This window comes from Myodes glareolus, chromosome 23 (assembly GCF_982192425.1).
Source record: "Myodes glareolus chromosome 23, mMyoGla1.1, whole genome shotgun sequence".
Taxonomy (NCBI): domain Eukaryota; kingdom Metazoa; phylum Chordata; class Mammalia; order Rodentia; family Cricetidae; genus Myodes; species Myodes glareolus.
Window position 1 is genome coordinate 47308866 of NC_142048.1, and position 21012 is coordinate 47329877.

The window sequence follows — 21012 nt, forward strand, 5'->3', positions numbered from 1 at the left end:
AACTAATGGATAAGACAGTTAAGTGACAATATGCAAATTTTCTGCCTTATACACCAGTGCTTTATTTTGTGGGAAAGTGGCTTGTTACTGGAACCATGAAGAAATTGTGCCAACAACAAAATATGATATCCAGTATACTTACATTGCGGGCCAAGTGTGCATATCGGCGCACTCAAGACACTCCGGGCCTGACGACACCTATGTCCTTGATGGTACCATTTGTGGTGGTGGCAAGGTAAACACACTTTTACTTGACATTTACACAGTGTATGTTTATAATGGATTTATGAGTGTGAACATACATATGCAAGAGTGTGTAATATTTAAGTGCATATAATTTCTCTGGCTTTAATGGTATATAACTAAAAAAAGGAGTAACAATATCCACTTGTTGGTGTGTTATCCAATAATTAATCTTTGAAAGGAAAATCTGAGTTGCTATTGGTCAAAGAAACTTTTCATTTTCTTAATATTTTCCTTAGGAATTTGGTTATGATACTTAAACTTGTTTTCTCACACTGGACTATCTAAACTTACTTCATAGGCTAGGATCTGGCCTGCAATAATTTATATAAACCACAAACGAAAAGCCAAAAAACATACTTAAAAAATTATAACAAAATGTCACCAAAATGTCAGGTTGTCAGAATAATGTGACTAACATCAAAGGAGATGAAAGAGTCAAGTGCTTAGTCAAAAATAAATATTTTATTATTAACTAATAAAGTAAATCATGTAACTTTCAATTTTCATAATATGCTAACACTCCAAAATATAGTATTGTTATAAAAGTTATAAAAGTAATTTCCTTTTAATAAGATACAATAATAAAACAGAAGGTTCAAGTGTCATTTTTTCTTTCTTATTAAAATTCTCCAAAGTCAAACAAAGTATTCAGATAGGTAATTGCGCCTTAAAGCCAAAGTACAGGCAGAGCCTGCTCTAGAAAAACTGAGAAGTGTCTATCCCCACAAGACATCATTTTATTTTATTCAGCAAAAGAACCTCAAATGGCTGAGAAACACTGAAAGAAATGTTCAGCATCCCTAGCCATCAGGGAAATGCAAACCAAAATGACTTTGATTCTATCTTACTACCTGTCAGCACGATAAGATCCAAAACAAAGCGACAGTTCAAGGGGAGAGGGTGTGGATCAAGGGCAGCACTCCTCCATTGCCAGTGGGAGTGCAAACTTGTACAGCCAGTTTGGAAGTCAGTGTGGCGTTTTCTTAGAAAACTAGGAATCAACCTACCACAAGATCCAGCAGCATCGTCTCAGGTGGGCTCTGTTTGCTGGCAGCAAGCAGAGGCACAACTCCTTTTAACAGAAGACTTCCTGACTCAGCATCAGCAACCAAAACTCTGAGGCTTCTTTAAGGGAAGGCTTCCTGGTCCATGCTGGTCCTGTTACAGATCACTTAAATGGGGTCTGTGAGCAGCAGGTTATAAATTGCTTAATGGTTACATAGACCTGCTGCATCCCTGGAACTGGGGCAGCAAACATGGCTTGCAGAGGTGGTGAACATACCTCCACTGTGTTGGACTGAATGGAGCAAACAGGCAGGGCTACAGAGTTGGTCCTAGCCACACCTGCTTAGCATTTAAAAAGAAAGTGCTCCTGGTCAGAAAATGATTATAGACAGGCAATAAAGACAGATTCACACAGAGATAAGCCTCTGAAAAATGTATGTAGGCTTGGGAAAGAGAGAAAAAAAAGTATAGATAAGAGTATAAACAGTCATAGATTAAATGAGTAAAGATAATAAAATAAATATTAAAAAGTAATAGGTTAAAAAAATAAGCCATGTAAATATAGAAAAATGCAGAGAGTCTGGATTATGCATATTATATTTTCTTTGAATATTTTGGCTGCAAAGAAACATTTGATTGTGGGGGCCGATAAGTAAAACCAACAAAAAGGTATCTTGACTCCAAAATTTGAGTTTAAGGATATGTTATGTTGAAAAAGAGATTCTGTTTCTGTTTCCACGGAAGATGTGAACCTGTGGATTCTTTCTAGGTGGTATGATGAAACAAGATCCCCAGAATGTCTCTGTGGACCCTAAAAATGTTTCACCTGACAAACAACAGGAGGCAGTTTGGAGAAAATGATGCCTAAATTCCCAAAATGATTGTTTATAAATGTTTGTTCTTATTTAAAAGGGTGCATGATATAGAAATGAATGTTGGTATGGATTTTCGTCTATTGATACACATGTAAGGTCAATTTTGTTACAATATATATGTATATTTCTACTCTTGTTTAAGGTATTATGTTTATACAGCTCATTTAAAATATAATATATAATTGAAAATTACAGATTAATAGATAGTCATTTATAATAGTCAAACTTGTAGTCATGTTAGCTAGGTTTTCCATATATATATAATTTCAGTTAGAAAGATAATCTTCAACACTTCAAAGACCTACAGAATATGGCATTTAAAAGTCTTTAAGAATTTAGGCTTATCTCAATAGTGAGACATGTCTGCTTCTAGCAGCACCAATTACTTCAAGAGGATGATGGGCATCAAAGAGTCTCCTTATGAAGTTTGCTGGCCATTTGGGCAAGAAATTGCTCTTGCCTGGACTGCTTGATGATATGCTATATGAACTGAACATGCAATCCCACAGAAAAAAATGACTGCTTAAGTTGCCTAAAGAAGGTGAGACAGTCCTTCAAGGTTCCTGCTTCAGGAAAGAGCCTGCCAGATATTCTGCAGGACAGAGAAGAATATTACTGACCAACTGTCAATATAGGCAAAACAATCTTTGAAATTTTCTGCTTCATGAAAAAGTCTGCCAGATACTGTGGGCCTGTAGACTGAAGATGGATACCCTAACATTACAGAACAACTTTGGGTGACTACCCAGACAGTCAGATGTCTCTGTCAATTCTACAGTTTTGGAAGTTGCTTGTAATTCTCTTCCAGTTTACTTAGGTAATATTATATCCTTCTGGGTCTTTGAAGAGTTGAAGACAGATAGTTATGGTTTTCCTTAGTTTTGATAAAAGATAAATTAGACATAAAACTTTAGACTCATAAAGATAGGATAGATGATAGAGTATTTTCCTTAATTTGCCAAATGTAAATGGACTATAATTATTATAACTATAATTCTATCATTCTTGCTTGATAACTTTTTTGTATATGTAATTTTATTATGTTAAAGTTAAGACCTTCCTTTTTAATTAAACAGAAAAGGGGAAGTGTTGTGGGATGTCCTACTGTATATGTGTTGCTTTTATTGGTTAATGAATAAAGCTGCGTTGGCCTATGTCAGATCAGAATATAGCCAGGCTGGAAAAGAGAGTAGGTGGAGTCAAGGAGACACCATATAGCTGCCAAAGGAGATAGGTTCTTTACCAGAGAACCTTACTGGTAAACCACAAGCCTCATGGCAATATGTAGATTAATAGAAATTTAAGATATAAGAGTTAGTTAATAAGAAACCTAAGCTATTGTTCAAGCAGTGTTGTAATTATTTGGGTCTGGGTATCCAGGAAACAAATGAGCAATCTTTGCCTACATACCATAAGATTTGTCTCTGGTGCCAAGACCTGAGGCCTCCTTGGAGCCCCACCATACTGTTATCCCTCTGTATACCTGCCCATAATGTTAATACTAATAACTCCAGACAATCTCCTCCTCTTCAGTAGTCTATCTTTCTTCGTGAACCAGTTGTCCTATCTAAAAATCTGACAGACTTATCTACACACATACAAACACACACACACACACACACACACACACAAACACACACAGAAACACAGCTTTCACCTCAATAAGATTAAACGACAGTTTATTTTGATGCCAACTTCAAGTGACTGTGGCCTGGGAAGCACAGAGTTACCTGAGATTCCATGTTCCCACACGAAAGCAGTCTCATGGAGTTTTGTAGCAACAGACAAAATAAGTCATGAATTAAAGGAATTTTAAACTACATTGATGGATGCATTAGAGAGGTGTCCTTAGCTTTTAGGTTAATGGAAAATGGTGACCTGCTAAGTTAATAGTTTCTCAAAGGGTTTTATCTATTAGTCGCAGGATGTTAGTTTCAACACAGAGATGAACATGGATAAAGCTAACCCAAGACAAGGCAATTAGGGTTGAGGCCAGCAACATCCCAACATCTCCACATCACAGCAATTCTAATCAACCAATCAGTTCCTCAGACCCAGTTTCTTTCCAGGAGTTCTCATCCACAGATGTAATGTCAGAATTTAATTGATTTGCAGGACACCTGGTTGATGTCAGAATATTTGATCCCAGATGATGATACCGTTGATGACCCAATGTATATGCTTATGTACATGCAATGAAAAGTAGGAATTGATGAGATGAAGCATATATGTAAGAAGCATTAATGTCTAACTCATTATTCAGTAAATATCAAGTAAATGATGTATTGTCTTGTTACTCAAATTTCAGGGGTCCCTTCGTGGTTGCCAGATGATACAGGGTCATTCAGGGTCTTCACTTGGAATTCTTAGTCTTGCTAATAAAAGAATTTAAGAAGGGCTCAAATGAAGGACAATTGTATTAACACTGAAAAGAAGAAGCTGATGGCAGGCAAGCTGCAAGACTTCAGCAGTTGCTGGGAGGAAAGGAAAAAGGCATGACATTTAGATGGTCAGACACAGGGTGGACAAGCAGCCCCATGGCAAGGAGGAAGCTTTACAAAAAGGAGGAAGTCAATGTGTTGAGGAAAGCATGCTGAGAAGAGAGCAGAAAGGGAAAGGTCAATTCAGAAAAGCAGGCAGACATAAAACCCTACATGACTGTGGCCTGACAGTTAATCCACCATGGACTGGGATTCTGAAAAGGAAAAGTCCTATATCACATTATAGGAAACAATACTCCACCTATTTATTTCATATGCTTGAAGGCGAGTCCCCCTTCCTCGAGATGATTCTTGGCCAAGCCATGTCCTCAGCCATCTGTGTAGTGGGAAGGCCGCTAGTTTGTTTCCAGGCCCCCCCGGCAGTTCAGACCCGCAATAATCACACAGAAACTGTATTAATTAAATCACTGCTTGGCCAATTGCTTAAGTGTATTGCTAGCTAGCTCTAACATCTAGAATTAACCCATTTCCTGTATTTTATATTTTATCACGTGGCTCGTGGCCTACTGGCAAGGTTTCAACATGTCTGTCACTGACAGTGGCTCTAAAGCCTCTCTCTGCCTCTGCCTCCTTTCTCCCAGCATTCAGTTTAGTTTTCCCTGCCTATCTACCCTATCAGGCCAAGGCAGTTTCTTTATGAACCAATGGTATTCACAGCATACAGAGGGGAAGCCCACATCACATATGGACTGTTAGTTCTCTACCCTGCCCAGAGAATCTGTTATTCTGACCAGTTTTTCTTATTCTATTTTATTTATTTATCTAGTTATTTATTTATTTATTTATTTTGATTTTTAGAGACAGGGTTTCTCTGTAGCTTTGGAGCCTGTCCTGAAACTAGCTCTTGTAGACCAGGCTGGCCCCAACCTCACAGAGATATGCCTGCCTCTGCCTCCTGAGTACTGCGATTGAAGGCATGCGCCACCACTGCCTGACCTCAGTTTTTTCTATTCTAATAGTAATAGACATTATGCATTTTAATAGAGTAGTATTAACCTGATTTTTAGATGTTAAGAAATATAAAGCAGGAGCTGGAGAGATGGCTCAACAGTTAAGAGCACTGGCTGCTCTTCCAGAGGTCCTGAGTTCAATTTTCAGCAACCACATGGTGGCTCACAACTATCTAAGGAGATCTGGTGCTGTCTTCTGGCCCTGCAGGCAGACATGCAGGCAGAACACTGTATATATAATAAATAAATATATCTTAAAAAGAAATATAAAGTGGCATAGAAAAAAATCAAGACATAATAAATGCCAATTGTTGACTGGCCAAATAACTTAGAGCATATGCAAAATATAAAATAATTTTCCTTTCTAAGCTTCATTTGGAAATTCTTTTAATGAGACAGAATTATGAATATGGACAATAGGAATTTTAGGATGATAAATTAAAATGGACCTAGGGTCTGGAGATTTCTGACCAAGGGCTGGAGAAATAGCTCAGCTGCTGTTAATGGTGCTTGCTGTTCTTACTAGTCCTCTTCTGGCCTCTGCAGACATTACACTCTCTCACATACACACATAATTTCAAAAGGAAGAAAGAGAGAATTCCAGAGGGTCCAAAGCCAGTTAAGGCTTCTAAGTGACATTAAGCTTGTTTGATTTGCAAAAATAGCGAGATATAATTTGAGGTATTTTTTTAGATAAGTGCCTATAATAGAAACGTTAAGCTAAAACAAGCAGAAGCAGTTAACTAACTTACCATCATCTGACTAAGAAAAGGCATAAAACCAATAACACAACTAGACACCTTCAGCCTATCAAATCCGGTGTTTCTTTTGCCTTCCTTCCGTGTCCCCCTAAAAAGCTCCTCCTGTCCTTTTTTCCTGCAGCTTCCAAGTCACTTCTGGTTCACCAATTTCACCTTTTACTAACATTAAACTTTTCATTTAATTGTGCGTCAGTGTATCTCTTTAAAAAAGACTACTCATCCCACGTGAACCATTCCATCAGATCATCTGAGTGAAGTCAGCCGCTCCCCTTAGAAAATGCACCAAAAGACGTTCAAATTCAGTTCGGCTTTGGGTAATCCACACTGATGTCGGACTGACTATTCACTGCAGGAAGCTATTGCAGCTTCCTAACCTATGAGATAGGTCTATACAGTTCCGAATGCATAGATGGTTTAAACTAATCTCTGGAGGAATTCTACAGCACTCCAGGTTAGAACAGAAGGTGAGAGAGTGTCTTCAGCAGTAGGAAGAGCACGAGTAATGAGCTCTGCTCTCAGCACAAGTTGGCTGCGTTCATTTTCATGCCAAGTTATTGTTGTGTGTGGATAGCTCTGCTGCTTCAAGGAAAAGAAGCTGCATCTCCTTTCCAAAATGCAAGCCGCTCGAAGTCTGTGGGCACACCCTTTCCTTAGAATGACTAGATGTTGTGAAACGCAAATCCACCCTTATGCAAATGCTATCCCTGTCCATAATTTTGTAGCAAATATAATTTTTCAGCCAGACTTTGTATTTGAAGTTCTTGCTGTTGCTTCATTTTTGTATTTTTCTCTTTGATATTCTTTCCAGGCTTGCATCAAAGGGCAATGCTTACGTGTGCATGCCTACAGAGGAGAGTTGAAGTGTAACTCAGAGGTGAAGTGCCAAGGACAAGGGGTCTGTAACCATTTTGTGTTTTCATTTAACGCGATCATTTCAGTTCACATGAAACAAACCTTCCACAGAATAATCAGGTTCAGAGTTATTTGATGCGGAAATTCCCTTTCGAAAACTGCAGCTAAAAAAGGGGGCACATACTGTACTATTTACGCAGATGTGCGTGATTTGTGCGCACCATGAGACTGCGACAGGCCCACTGAGCAGATAAGGTTTGAACGGTGCACGAAGATAGAGCGTGAAACAGTGTCCCAATGTTGGATTATTAACATGTAAGTGTGTTATCAAGCACCATACGTATGGCCTACCCCCATGCATCCATGAGCTTTCTGGGAATGTCGGTGCTCACACACTTCATTTATTTTAATATATGCGTGACTTCTCATGTGGCGTTTAAGAAACCAGGGTTTCCGATCTACTCAGATTAGGTGTATCTTTCAATGACCTCAGTTAATTTCCTCACCTGTGTCTTCTATGCCGCCTTTGCTAATTCACACTGACAGCCTTTTAGATAATGTGTAATCAGTAGAAATACTGTAAAAAAAATAGCTGCCATTGTACATTAAAATTACTCCATTTCCCCGAATTATAAGCAATGAAATCCTAGGGGCTGAACATAGGTAACATTTTCTCTTTAAGAAGTACTGGGACTCTCGTACCCACACAGCATGCACGAGAGCATGAGAGCCGGTGTCTCCTCATATTCTGGCGAGGCTGTAATCTCTTCCAACGTGCTGAATGCATTGTTAAGGGCACGGTTTCAATCATCAGTGGTTCAGTTCCACCTGTCACACCTACCCCTGGTAGTTCAACCTCCCCAGCCGTTGGGAAATTATACGGTGAGCTTTAAGAGGTCGGAAGATTTCGCAGCTTACATTTGCTTAAAATGTGCCAGCAAGGTGTCTTCCTCAAAACCTGGGCTTTTTGTAGCAATGGAATTGGAATTCACCTAGTTTAACTCATTTTTCACTTTCTGTGATGCAGATTCTGGAGTCCCTCCTGGGCACTTGACTCTCCTTTTATTTTCGCAAGAGTCTTTCTAGCTTTCTGGATGAACTAATGTTTGCCTTTGGTCCACTGTCTCCTTTAAGGATTTTTCTTTCATTTTCCATAGAAGTTTTTTTTTCCCATCATAGCTATTTTTTTAAGTCTAAATTAATAATAAATTGTAATTGCCCCAATTTATATTCTCTAACTTCATAGCCGCTCTATCTAACTAGTCATTTCAATTACATCAAGAACATTATAACTTCTGTTTAGAAACATGACCAACAAAAGATAGGATTTAAAAAGCATAATGTAAGCATATTTATTGGATCATTGCTATTTTTACTTTCATATTAAAACTGCTTAACTTAAACCACAGTAGTTGATTAATTTATGCATCTTATTTATGCATAATAAATTATAGGCATATGTATATAAACCCTTGGGTTGCTCAGTTTTCATTTGGATCTGGTTGTAGATTTGCAACAATCTAAACAACTGCCATTGCGATGTTGGCTTTTCACCTCCAGAGTGTGACATGACACCTTCATCTCCGGGAGGGAGCTTAGACGACGGGTTTTGGCTGCCCATGGGTAAGTGTCCAGAGTAGGGTCCGCATGTATGTAAGTACACACCATCTCCGCTGGTCGTTGTGGCCACTGAAGAGTTGACTTTTAAGAAGTTCAACAGAGAACGTGGTATATCTCCTCTGCTTGACTTTATTTAGATTTACAGAACCGTGTGAGGCTATTTCCAATCTAAACTAGAAGTGTGAATATCTAACAAACCTCATTCCCCTGGTCTCACTGTGACCTGCGGAACATTTCCATGCCATGCAGCATATACTTTTCTGCAGAAATGTGAGTTTCAGGAACAATGAGAACTTACTGCACTCTGTCTTTCCCCAGAGAGATACATAGGAAAATGTTCAAGTTTACAACAGAGTTGCATGTTTAAAAACTAGGTGCGTGTGTGTTTGTGCGTGTGCGTGTGTGTGTGTTTGTATGTGTGTGTGTGTGCTTGCATGCATGCATGCATGAGAAAGATGACAAAGAGAAGAGTGAGTTTGGGGGTGCTGTGTACAGGAGGGCTATTGATTGTTTTGAATTAGTTTTGTATCTTGTTACATTACTGAAAGTGTTTATGAGTTGTAGAAGTTCCTTGGTAGAATTTTTGGGGTCGCTTATGTAAACTATCATATCATCAACAAATAGTGAGAGTTTGACTCCCTCTTTTCTGATTTGTATCCCCTTGATCTCCTTTTGGTGTCTTATTGCTCTAGCGAGGACCTCAAGAACCATATTGAATAGATATGGAGAGAGTGGACAACCTTGCTTTGTTCCTGATTTCAGTGGGATTTCTGGGAGTTTCTCTCCATTTTGTTTGATGCTAACTTGCTGTATATTGCCTTTATTATGTTTAGGTATGTTGCTTGTATCCCTGCTCTCTCCAAGACCTTTATCATGAAGGGATGTTGTATGTTGCCAAAAGCTTTTTTGGCATCTAATGAGATGATCATGTGGTTTTTATTTTTCAGTTTGTTTATATGGTAGATTACGTTGACAGATTTTTGTATGTTGAACCATCCCTTCATCACTGGGATGAAGCCGACTTGATCATGGTGGATGATGGTTCTGATGTGTTCTTGAATTTGGTTTGCCAGTATTTTATTTAGTATTTTTGCATCAATGTTCATGAGTGAGATTGGTCTGTAATTCTCCTTCTTAGTAATGTCTTTCTGTGGTTTGGGTATCAGAGTAATTGTAGCCTCATAAAAAGAGTTTGACAATGTTCCTTCTGTTTCTATGTGTGGAATAATTTGAGGAGTATTGGTATTAGTTCTTCTTTGAAAATCTTGCAGAATTCTGAGCTGAAACCATCTGGTCTTGGGCCTTTTTTGGTTGGGAGACTTTTGATGACTGTTTCTATTTCTTCAGCAGTTATAGGTCTGTTTAATTTGCTTGTCTGGTCTTGATTTAATTTTGGTAAGTGATATTTATCCAGAAAGTTGTCCATTTCTTTTAAGTTTTCCAATTTTGTGGGGTACAGGTTTTTGAAGTATGACCTGATGATTCTTTGGATTTCTTCCATGTCTATTGTTATGTCCCCCTTTTTATTTCTGATTTTGTTAATTTGGATATTCTTTCTCTGCCTTTTGATTAGTTTGGATAAAGGTTTGTCTGTTTTGTTGATTTTCTCGAAGAACCAGCTCTTTGTCTCACTGATTCTTTGTATTGTTTTCGTTGTTTTTATTTTGTTCATTTCATCTCTCAATTTGATTATTTCCTGCCATCTAGTTCTCTTAGTTTGCTTCTTATTGTTCTAAAGTTTTCAAATGTTCTGTTAATTCACCTGTGTAGGATTTTTCCAGTTTCTTTATGTAGGCATTTAGTGCTATGAACTTTCCTCTTAACACTGCTTTTATTGTGTTCCATAAATTTGGGTATGTTGTGTGGTCATTTTCATTGAATTTTAGGAAGTCTTTAATTTCTCCCTTTATTTCTTCCTTGACCCATTGATGATCCAGGTGAATATTGTTTAATTTTCATGTGTTTGTGGGCTTTCTGGAATAAATATTGCTGTTAAATTCTAGTTTGAAACCATGGTCTTTTGATAAGATACATGGGGTTATTTCAGATTTTGTGTATTTGTTGAGGTTTGTTTTGTTACCGAGTATATGGCCAATTTTTGAGAAGGTTCCATGAGGTGCTGAGAAGAAGGTATATTCTTTTCTGTTTGGACGGAATATTCTATAGATGTCTGTTAAGTCCATTTGAGACATTATATATGTTAGTTCCCTTATTTCTCTGTTCATTTTTTTTGTCTGACTGACCTGTCCAGTGAGGTGAGAGTGGAGTGTTGAAGTCTCCCACTATTAGTATGTGGAGTTTAATGTATGATTTAAGCTTTAGAAGTGTTTCTTTTAAATATGAGGGTGTCCTTGTATTTGGGGCATAAATGTTCACTATTGAGGTTTTCTCTTGATGGATTTTTTCTGTGACTAATATGAAATGTCCTTTTTTTGTCTCTTTTGATTGATTTTAGATTGAAGTCTATTTCGTTAGGTATTAGGATAGCTACACCAGCTTGTTTCTTAGGTCCATTTGATTGGAATATTTTTTTTTCCCAACACTTTACTCAGAGGCAATGTCTGTCTTTGAGGTTGAGGTGTTTCTTGTATGCAGAAGAAGAATGGATTCTGTTTTTGTATTCAATTGGTTAGCCTGTACCTTTTTATAGGTGATTTGAGTCCTTTTAAATTAAGGGATATTAATGACCAGTGATTTCTATCCCCTGTTAATTTAGTTTTAATTGTTGGTGATGTTAATTTGTGCGTTTTACTCTTCTTTGGAATTTGCTGCAATGAGACCATCAATTGTCTGTGTTTTTGCTGATGTAGCCAACTTCCTTGGGTTGGAGATTCCTTCTAGTATTTTGTGTTTGTGGCTAGGTATTGGTTAAATCTGGTTTTGTCATGAAATATCTTGTTTTGTCCTTCTATGATGATTAGAAGTTTTGCTGGGTATAATAGTCTGGCCTGGTATCCGTAGTCTCTTAATGTCTGCATAATGCTTGACCATGACCTTCTGGCTTTCATTATCTCCAATGACAAGTCAGGTGCAATTCTGATAGGTTTGCCTTTATATGTTACTTGGTCTTTTTCCTTTGCAGCTTTTAATATTCTTTCTTTATTCATACAGTTAGAATTCTATACTGTTATGTACGGTTGCTGTCTGGAGTCAAGTATACCAATGTATCCATTTTATTTATAATTAACTATATATACATATAGTTAACTTACTTATAGTAACTTACTATAGCAGCTTGGTGTAAAAGAAATTACTGACTGGAAGTAATAGGGATGGTTCAGGAAAACTGTTAAAGTGCATTCCCTCAACCCAGTAAGATAGACTTTTTCTTAGTAGATGAACGAAAGAAAGATTTATTTTCTTAATTTAAGGAAATGTTTAGTTGAAATAATTATGGTAATTAAATTTATGTATGTTGTTAATGTTCTATATTATAGTTTTATCATTATAATCTATTAATTTGTCTTCATCTGTGTGATCTTCACTTAATTTATGTCAGTTTCATTTCTAGGTTTAGCAAATCAAACCTTTTTCTCACTGATTTTATTTTTCTAAAATTCTTAGATTTGCAAGGCTATAGATATCCAGATTAAGATTTCTTAGATATGTAAGACTTTAAATACCAAAGTACTTATGATTTTTCATGTATCATGTTTTTCACAAATTTATGTAGTGTGTATGTGTGTTTGCACAAGCACACATGTGTGTGCACATGCCTGTGAACATTGATGCATAGACCAGAGCAGGACATTCGGCACAGCCCTTTGTTATTCTCCCTCTTATTTTTTGAGATGGGGACTGTCACTGAACCTGGAGTGCTCTATTTTGGCTAGGCTGGCTGGCCAGAGAGCTCCTGAGACGTACATGTCTCCACTTACCAGGGCTGGGCCACCTTCTTTTAACTTGGTTTCTTTTTATTGAGACCAACTGAATCCAAGAAGCGCTGAGTGCTGGGATATTGACTGATCACGTACAGGTATATTGACTGATCACGTACAGGTCGAATATAAGTAACCATAGTTACAGTGAGTTCATGAGTGCCCAGAAGAGGGAGGGCCTCTTCCCATCCTCTGATGCTTTTGTTCTTCCTGCCCTGTCTGCTCAGAGGTTTGGAGGCAGGTCTTGGTATGGGTGTCCTTTTTTGGCTAGCAACTCAACAGCCACTTACATCCCAGCACCTTGACTTCATTGATCCTCCTTTGCTTTGACTCTCCTCCTCTTCCTCCTCTTCCTCCTCCTCCTCCTCCTTTTGTATTGTTTCTTTGGGAGTTTATCTAATGCACTTTCATCAGAATCCATTACTATGGAATTAGTAGTATGATTTTCACACCTGGATTTTGTCATGTTTTCTTGTAATTCTATTTTGAGACTTAGGCATCTGAGTTTAGATCATTGATTGGAATTTTTTAATCACCCACGTTATTTTAGTTGCCATTTTTGCAATGTTCCTATATTACTAGGGTTCAGCACTGGTTCTTTCTCAAATTGAGGTATAGCTCTATAACTAAGCCTTCAGGGTCCCAGGCAAGATTTCTAATACAACTCAGAAGAGATTTTTTAAAAGGATTTATTTATTATGTACATACACTGTTCTGCCTGCATATACAGCTGTACATCATAAGAGGGCACCAGATCTCTTTACAGACGGTTGTGAGCCATCATGTAGTTTCCAGGAATTGAACTCAGGACTCCCCAGCCCCTCAGAGTAGAATATTAACTACAGAAATAGCCACAATTGATAGACATACCTAGTAATAAAGATACAGTAAAAGTCGATTAATTATAAGCAATCTCTTATCCATCTCCACTAGCTTGGGGCAGGGGATAAAGTACAAAGATAATACAGTACATACTAAGATGTGAGTAACTAAGGGAAAGATTTTGGAGAAATGAGTTAAGACTATGGGTTATTACTTAAACAAAGAAAAAATAGAGGAAGGAAAAGTAAATAAGAGGGAGTGAGTTATTGTTAGAGTAACTGGAGCTCTGGAATCATTAAAACCACAGAAAAATGTAAATAGGGGAAGAGATGGAGAGAAGATGGTGAAGTGTGTAAATGAGAGAAAGAGTCTGAGGTGTGGGCAAGGGTGCAGCCGCACAAATGTAATTGAAAGGCTCAGAAACGGACCATGTGTGGCACAACAGATTGGTTTTAAAACTACAGATAATTTAATTCAAGGATGAAGATTTTTGAAGCAACAGAATAAAACAAAAGTAAAGTAAAACAAATTCAGCTCCAGGCAGCGACCTTTTCTGGCCCAGTGTTGTTCGTCTCTCTGCTTTAAGAGACCAAACAATTCCACGCTAAAGAATGTTCAGATCCATATACCGCACATAAAAATGAATTCAAAACGAACTAACATAACAGTATATAAAAGTAAAACTGAGAAGTCACAGAGGACCAAACAAAATAATCCAAATCACTCCCTGGTCTGCGTCAATGATAGTTTTTGAGAAACCTAAATGAGATTTTCCCATTTTCAGATAAGAGCACACCTTTGATTGTCAAGCGGCGTGATAACCGATATAAGAAGGGACTTTTGATCAGTTTCTATGTTTTCCTGCCTTTCCTCATCATGTTTGCCATCATGGTTGTTAGGCAGAATATCTCAAAAAAATTCTGGCACAAGGAAGAGCCTGTAAGAGGAGGGTAAGTAAGCGTGTTGGTATTGAAAATGCACTACGCAAGTATTTGAACCAAGCTATGTAATGTATGTACGGCTTTTTGGATGAATGGTTGATTGCACGAATTGCTAGAATGCCAGAGCAAAGGGTTTTCAGGATATAGAAAAATCGATTTCCGTTTTCTGATGGGCATCTTTTCATGTCCTGTTGTGCCAAAGACAATGGGAGCAACTCAGCCAATCTTCAGGACCTTTCAAATGAAAAGCCTCCGGAGCTGTAATTGATTTAGAAGGTTCTGTTGATTTCCCAGGCAACCTACGTGTCCTCACACTGCACGCCATTTTTGCACATAGAGGGATCCGCAGAGACAAATCAGGAGCAGACCTGCGAATTGAATACGCAGAAGGCAAGAAAAGCCAGAGCGCAGAGCAAGGCTGCGCCAGAGTGTGCAAGCGATTCACACCACTTGTGTGTTTCTAGGCTGCTATTAAGGTGTTGTGCAGCTTTTGTTTCAGCTATAATATCAGGGCAAGCCACACTTTGTTTAGTGGGTTTTCAGGGAAGGCGGGATGATGGAACGAGGGTAAACAGCCAGTCTCTCGGAGTCCTCACTATAAGCAAACAATGATGCCTAATCCCCAATACCATCCCTAGTTCTCAGATTAGGCAGGAGGTGGCAGCAACTAGTTATATTTAGGGCAATGTTCCTGATGGTTTATGTAGACACCTATAAAGCAATCAAATTCCTTCAGAGTCACCAAATGACATGACAATTGGCATAAAGATTCCTGTACTGTTGGAACATTTTGGGAAAATCTGAATAATTGCTAGAAATTTTGATTGTTGGAAGAAGTACCACAGAAAGGAATCATGGTTTAAAAAGCATAGCAAAACCATGTTGAAGCAGATAAGATTTACAAATATAGGTGGCTTCCTGGGTCGCAAGAGGCCAAATTGAAATGGGGCTGAGGCACAGACGTGTGGCCCTCAGCACTCCATGGATGGTGATTGTTGTGTCCGCCCAGTCTATCTCTTTTCCTTTTCAAACAGATTACCAAACATATATCCACACTCACAACCCTATAGGTCATATTCTTGACATGGAGCATCAAAGAATTATGCAAAAATCAATTAAAGTCACCTACATTCTACTTGAGTTGATGATCCCTAGTTAGTTGCTCAAACCTGAAGTCACCATAGGTGGCCCAGGAGAATCTTGACAACTATAATGGCATGCCTAGTGTATTACCCTATTACATTATAAGGGATCAAGAGGCTCTCTAATACCACTAATGTTGTTAAATGTAGCTGAAAGATCTTATTAGAAGCCTCATTAGTGAAGGTAAATCAAAATAATTATGTATAGTTACTTGGTAGAAACAAAACTGAAGAGGGGTAAGAATTTGTTATACACACACACATATGTATGTAAATAATAAAAACTGCTTTGATGATAGGTATTTTAATATCTCATCAATTTCCATGTAGACGAGATAGAGGGGAGCAATAGTTTAGACTGTTAGTCCAAAGCCAAAACTATATAAACCGAAACCGTCCAATGTAAACAAACAAATAAGTAATAACCCAGAATTTGAAAGTTAGGATTTGGAAAAACCAAACACTGTACTGTCTCATTATGGGCTATCACTTGCAAAAATTGTATTGATACCACAGCGATTGATCATTTAATACAAATCTGGCTTGTGACGCTTTTTGTGATTGTTCTTCCTTAATGACAGTGTTGTATAATCCTAAAAACAATCCTATCTCTTTTGTAACAGATCGATTTACGAAGGTAGCAACCAGTCATAGAGTCAAAGGTGATTGCGGGCGCCAAGTTGCCGAGAAAATGTTATAACTATACTCTGTGAACAAGACCTCAGCATGGGTCCACAGCTGCTTTTGGATTTCCTCAAGCAGGTTCCTACTTGCTCGTTTCACAGGCTGTAACAAGACCAGCAGAAAGCGTTTGCTCTTTGTATTGTTTTGCATTGGAAAGCTTCAATGTAAACAGCCAGTAATCCGATTTTTAAAAGAAATCTCTTTAAAGGAATTTTCCATATATTCTTAGAAAGTATTTACAAACAAATACACCTTTTTGTTTAAGGGTCTAGTTTGCAAAGGTATAGGAGGTTGTCTTCCAATATTTCCATATTTTTCTTCATCACCGAGGTTCAATGGGAACTGCTATCTAGCTTTAGAAATGAGGAAGTAGATGTAGGAAGTTGTAACAGTGCCTCCTGCCTGCGTAGCTGTAGTTTAAGGCATGCCTCTCAAGTTCAAACTGTCAGAACCAACCTGACAGGTATACCTCACAATCTACCTGAAAACAAGGGGTGGAATTGATGTTGATGGAGGTTCAGGAAAGACGATGCACACCTTGCCAAACAGAAAGACAATTCCTTATCATAAGACAAGATAAAAGAGAGATCCATATATATTTTTCAAAATTTTTACTCATTTATGTAAAATTAAAGATATTTTATATACTACACCTGAACAAGTAGAAAAATTCCAAAGCTCAACAAAGCATCACCTCAAACATCCATCCAGCTTCCTGTCTTCCATTCATTTGCATCTGACTCTGATAGCTGAGTTAATGGGTTGCTGTCGCTTCATCTGTCACTAAACATTGGGGTGGGAGAGTGGGGTACACACCAAGACTGAAAAATTCCTATTTAAAATTGTAATCATCTCAGCACAATCTCATTGCCCTTATCTTGGCAACATGTTCAAACCAGAAACCCAGGTGACATCAGAGATAGTGGTAGAGGCACCGACTGTCCACAGCCAGTGTGTGCTCTGTAGAAATGCAGCTGGCAGAAATACCTGGGTGCACGTTTTCAAGGGTGGCTTTTAACACATGAATACCCCAGAAGAGAGCCTGAGCCAGGTTGCTTGGTTACTGTCGTGGATGTGGCTGGCAGAAGTGGAAGTCAGGCAGCAGGGGGGAGAAGGAAAGCTCAGCAGGGTCCTTGGAGGCCACATCTCTCACTCTGAATAAAAGGTCAGACTCACCTGTACCACTGAGAATTCAAACTTCTGCTTCAAATGCTAAGCTGTTTGTCTCACATTATTTTGTGAATAGCGTACTGTGGTAGGGGCAGAAGTGTAGATGCCTCCCTCGCGTTTCAGACTAGGAGTGGTAAGGATAGCTCATGGAGAAATTTTGAAGGTGAATGTATTTCCTTAAAAAACACTGATAAACTGAGAGGTGGGCACCTTTAATCCCAGCACTCCAGGGAAGCAGAGACAGGTGGATCTTTGTGAGTTCAAGGCCAGCCTGGTCTACAGAACAAGTTCCAGGACAGCTAGGACTCCACAGAGAAACCCAGAAACCCTATCTTGAAACAAAACAAAACAAAACAAAACAAAAACAGAAAAGAAAGAAAAAGAAAAGAAACACTGAAAAAATAATGTTTGTGGGCATACAACAGGAAGCCAGCACTACTGCCGCCACCAAACGACAAGCCAAAATCAACAAACAAGAGCCAACAAAGTAGAAAGAATAACGTAAATAAGATAGAAAATTATAAGTATTGAAATTTATAGGCCCTCTCTGTATCCAAAGTTTGCTCTCTTGTTACTCCTCCAAAAGTGGATTTCTGAGTTTATGAATACCGAGAGAGAAAATATACTAAGACAAATCCCAAGCTAATCATAAGTTTGAGGGTGCCATGATATGAGCCTTCATTTAGCCACATGTGAATGGGGGTGTAGTCAAACTGTTTCTAAAGTGGTAAGAGCAGGATTTGATCAGATGTAGTATTTATCTTATACATTTCTTGGCATAAAATAGCCTGTTGACCACACAGTAAAGGTGTGAAAAAGGTAAGTCTGGATCACAGGAAAAAAAAAAAGTGTTGGGTGCTGACAGGTGGGATAGAGTAAGGACACGTGACAGTGACCAAGTACTACATACAATCAGCGTCATGTGCAGACGTGTGTGGGGGCGGATGAGTTTGACCTTTGATCCCTTGTAGAAGAGGCAGCTGCTGGTGATGCACACAGACATAGTGATATTCTGTGATCTAACAAATAAAGCTTCCTGGAGATCAGAGTGCAGAGCTAAGCCACTGGTTAGCCACAGAGACCGGGCAGCGGGCAGCGGTGGCGCATACCTTTAATCCCAGCACTCGGGGGACAGAACAGAGCTCTGTGAGTTCAAGGCCACACTGGGCTACACGAGACTGAATATCTGTCTAAAAGAGAATCAGAGATCATACAAGCTGATCCCAGGATTTGGAATTCCATGGCTTTAATCCCAGCACTAGGGAGTTCTCATTATTGCGACCAACTAGAATTCACACTACACATGAGGCTGGGAAGCACTTTTTGTCACTGAACATTGATTAGTAAAAAACTCAATTCTTCTGCATTGCTTCTGTTTCCTGTTGATGGTTTTCTTTTTTTAAAAGTTACTTCTTTAATTTTTTTTGTGTTATAATACAGTTACATCACGTCCCCCTTTCCCTTTCTCCCTCTAATCCCTCCTTGTTCTCTCTCAAAGTCACAGCCTCTTTCTTCATTAATTGTTACAGGCTCTGTCTGTGCACGGTTCCTTGTACATACGGTTCCAGGACCGGCCATTCAGTATTGATAATCCCTTGATATGTTCTTTCCTGGGAAAGACTGTTTCTCCTGCTCTCAGCTTTCCTTAGTTACCTACCGTTCTTTGTGTGGGGCTGAGGCATCCTGAGCTTTTCCTCTCCTACTTCAGCGTGTCTGTCGTTCTCCTTCAGATCATGTTTAGGCTGTCATGCTTGCGAGATGTTCATGGGTGTAGCTTCTAACACCACTAGGAGACACGATCTCACAGCAAACTCCCGGTTCTTTGTTTCTTACAGCCTTTCCGTCCCCTCTCCCACAGTGTTCCCTGAGCAAGGCAGTGGTGTTGTAGATGTATTCATCAGGACTGGGCTCTTCGACTCTGTGCATTTTGATAGGCTGTGACTTTCTATCATGGTCTTTGTTGTAGGAGAAGTTTCCTTGCTGAGGGGTAAAGACTACGCTTACCTGTGGGTATAAGGACAAATATTTAGAATACTTAAAGTGTAGTTAGGGGTAAGGCTGGTTTAGGAATGTTTTGGTTCTAGGTTCTTTTCTAGGATTCATTGCTTAACCAGCCCTGGGCAGTTGACAAGGTTTCCAGTACCAGGTGTGGCTTCCCTCTGGTTGAGTGAGCCTTTTAGGGAACTGTTGGTTAGCATCAAGGTGTGCATGCCTCTCCTTCACCCTTTGGGTTATTGTGCCCTGCTGATTTTTCGTGTAGTTCGTGGGCATCACAGCGGCTTCCCTCCTTTGAAAGTTTGTGTGGCGTCTTTTGCTATGATAAAAGATAGGCTCAGGAATGGGGTATTCAGATCAGTACCAGCTCAGGGGTTTCTGGGCCCTGTGTCTGAAGGGCGTGGCATCTTCAGCACTAGGGACTTACCTTCTGGGTGGTTTTCTGTTCTTCACGTCAAGTTTAGAAAATGCTGCTGAAACACATAAAACACATCTAACAACATACTCTTTCCATATGGTCATTGCAAACTAGTTACATACAAAACAAAAAAGAACTTGGAAAAAAACACCTTGGCTTTACAAACTTTGTGAATCTCAGAGAAGGTCAGAGTACAGTCATAGACTTATCTTGTTAATTCATTGTTAGTTAATTAAGTTTCTGTACCTATAGTTTCACAGTATAAATTGGGTAGCTTTTTAATAATGATGAGAATTTTCTAATGATGAGAATAATGGTGAGAATTAAGCTTGTCTACTTCCTGTGTGTGTGTTTTTCTTACAACAGCTGTCATGCAACATCAAAGACACAGTGGAAGAAGGACACCCCCAAGAAACTCACCTTCTGTGGTCTGGTCCGAGAACAAGAGCCAGCCTGTCTCTCTTTCTTTGGCTTACAGATTTCGGTTCTACATACCTCCAAATAAAACCTGTGGCTGAAAGTAAGCAGGCTTGTGTCTGTGACTTCTTTCCTCTGTGCCAGGGAGATCAGCACTTAGCACTCCACTATCTACGCCTACTCCCTGCCAAGTGCCCAAAGTCAAGAGCCAGCAAGTGCGACAACCTATTCACTCCCCTGCCCTATCACGTCAAGTTTCAGGATGCCCAGAGAGAGATCCCCTGGGTGGGAGCTCTTCCTGTGGGTCCCAAATAGTCACTATTTTCATTTTCTTAAAGGAATGTCCTAGACTGAGTTTCTGATCAGAGGTACTGATAACGACCCTATAGCCCCTTGAGAATTAGAATTAGGATATTTCTTGTTATTTGCTGCTGTGGGCTATTTCTGAACTGAAGCATTCCTCCTAATGGGCAGGAACCAGGGCCATAAAACTCACGACACAGGGAGCTCCCTTTGGGCAGTTGTTAAGGCTCAGAGGACCCTCCCTGTGGTTCTCTTCAGCTGCCTGTAAGCCAGGCAAGTAATTCTAGGGATGAATCTTTTCATGAGAGAGTCACGACCAAGGTCACACAGCCTTCTGGTTGATACATCTGCCTTGGTCCTGTGAGTAACCCCAATAAATAAGCTGGTTCCCCAACCTAGTCTTGGGTTGAGTTGTGAATTGATATTTTATTC

At 39.1% G+C, this 21012-nt stretch overlaps 1 protein-coding gene across 2 annotated transcripts in view; it reads left to right on the plus strand.

Moving 5' to 3' along the window:
• The window catches only part of LOC125414431 (A disintegrin and metallopeptidase domain 3-like), a 46003-nt gene extending 25619 nt beyond the window's left edge, over positions 1 to 20384 (plus strand). For both annotated transcript variants that reach the window (XM_048456392.3, XM_048456393.3), the window contains 6 exons: positions 58 to 235; positions 7147 to 7233; positions 8699 to 8813; positions 14295 to 14460; positions 16217 to 16255; positions 20227 to 20384. In XM_048456392.3, coding sequence (XP_048312349.3) covers positions 58 to 235; positions 7147 to 7233; positions 8699 to 8813; positions 14295 to 14460; positions 16217 to 16247 — 577 coding nt within the window. In that variant the 3' untranslated portion in view covers positions 16248 to 16255; positions 20227 to 20384. The remainder of the gene's footprint in view (positions 1 to 57; positions 236 to 7146; positions 7234 to 8698; positions 8814 to 14294; positions 14461 to 16216; positions 16256 to 20226) is intronic.
• The last annotated feature ends 628 nt before the right edge of the window (positions 20385 to 21012 follow it).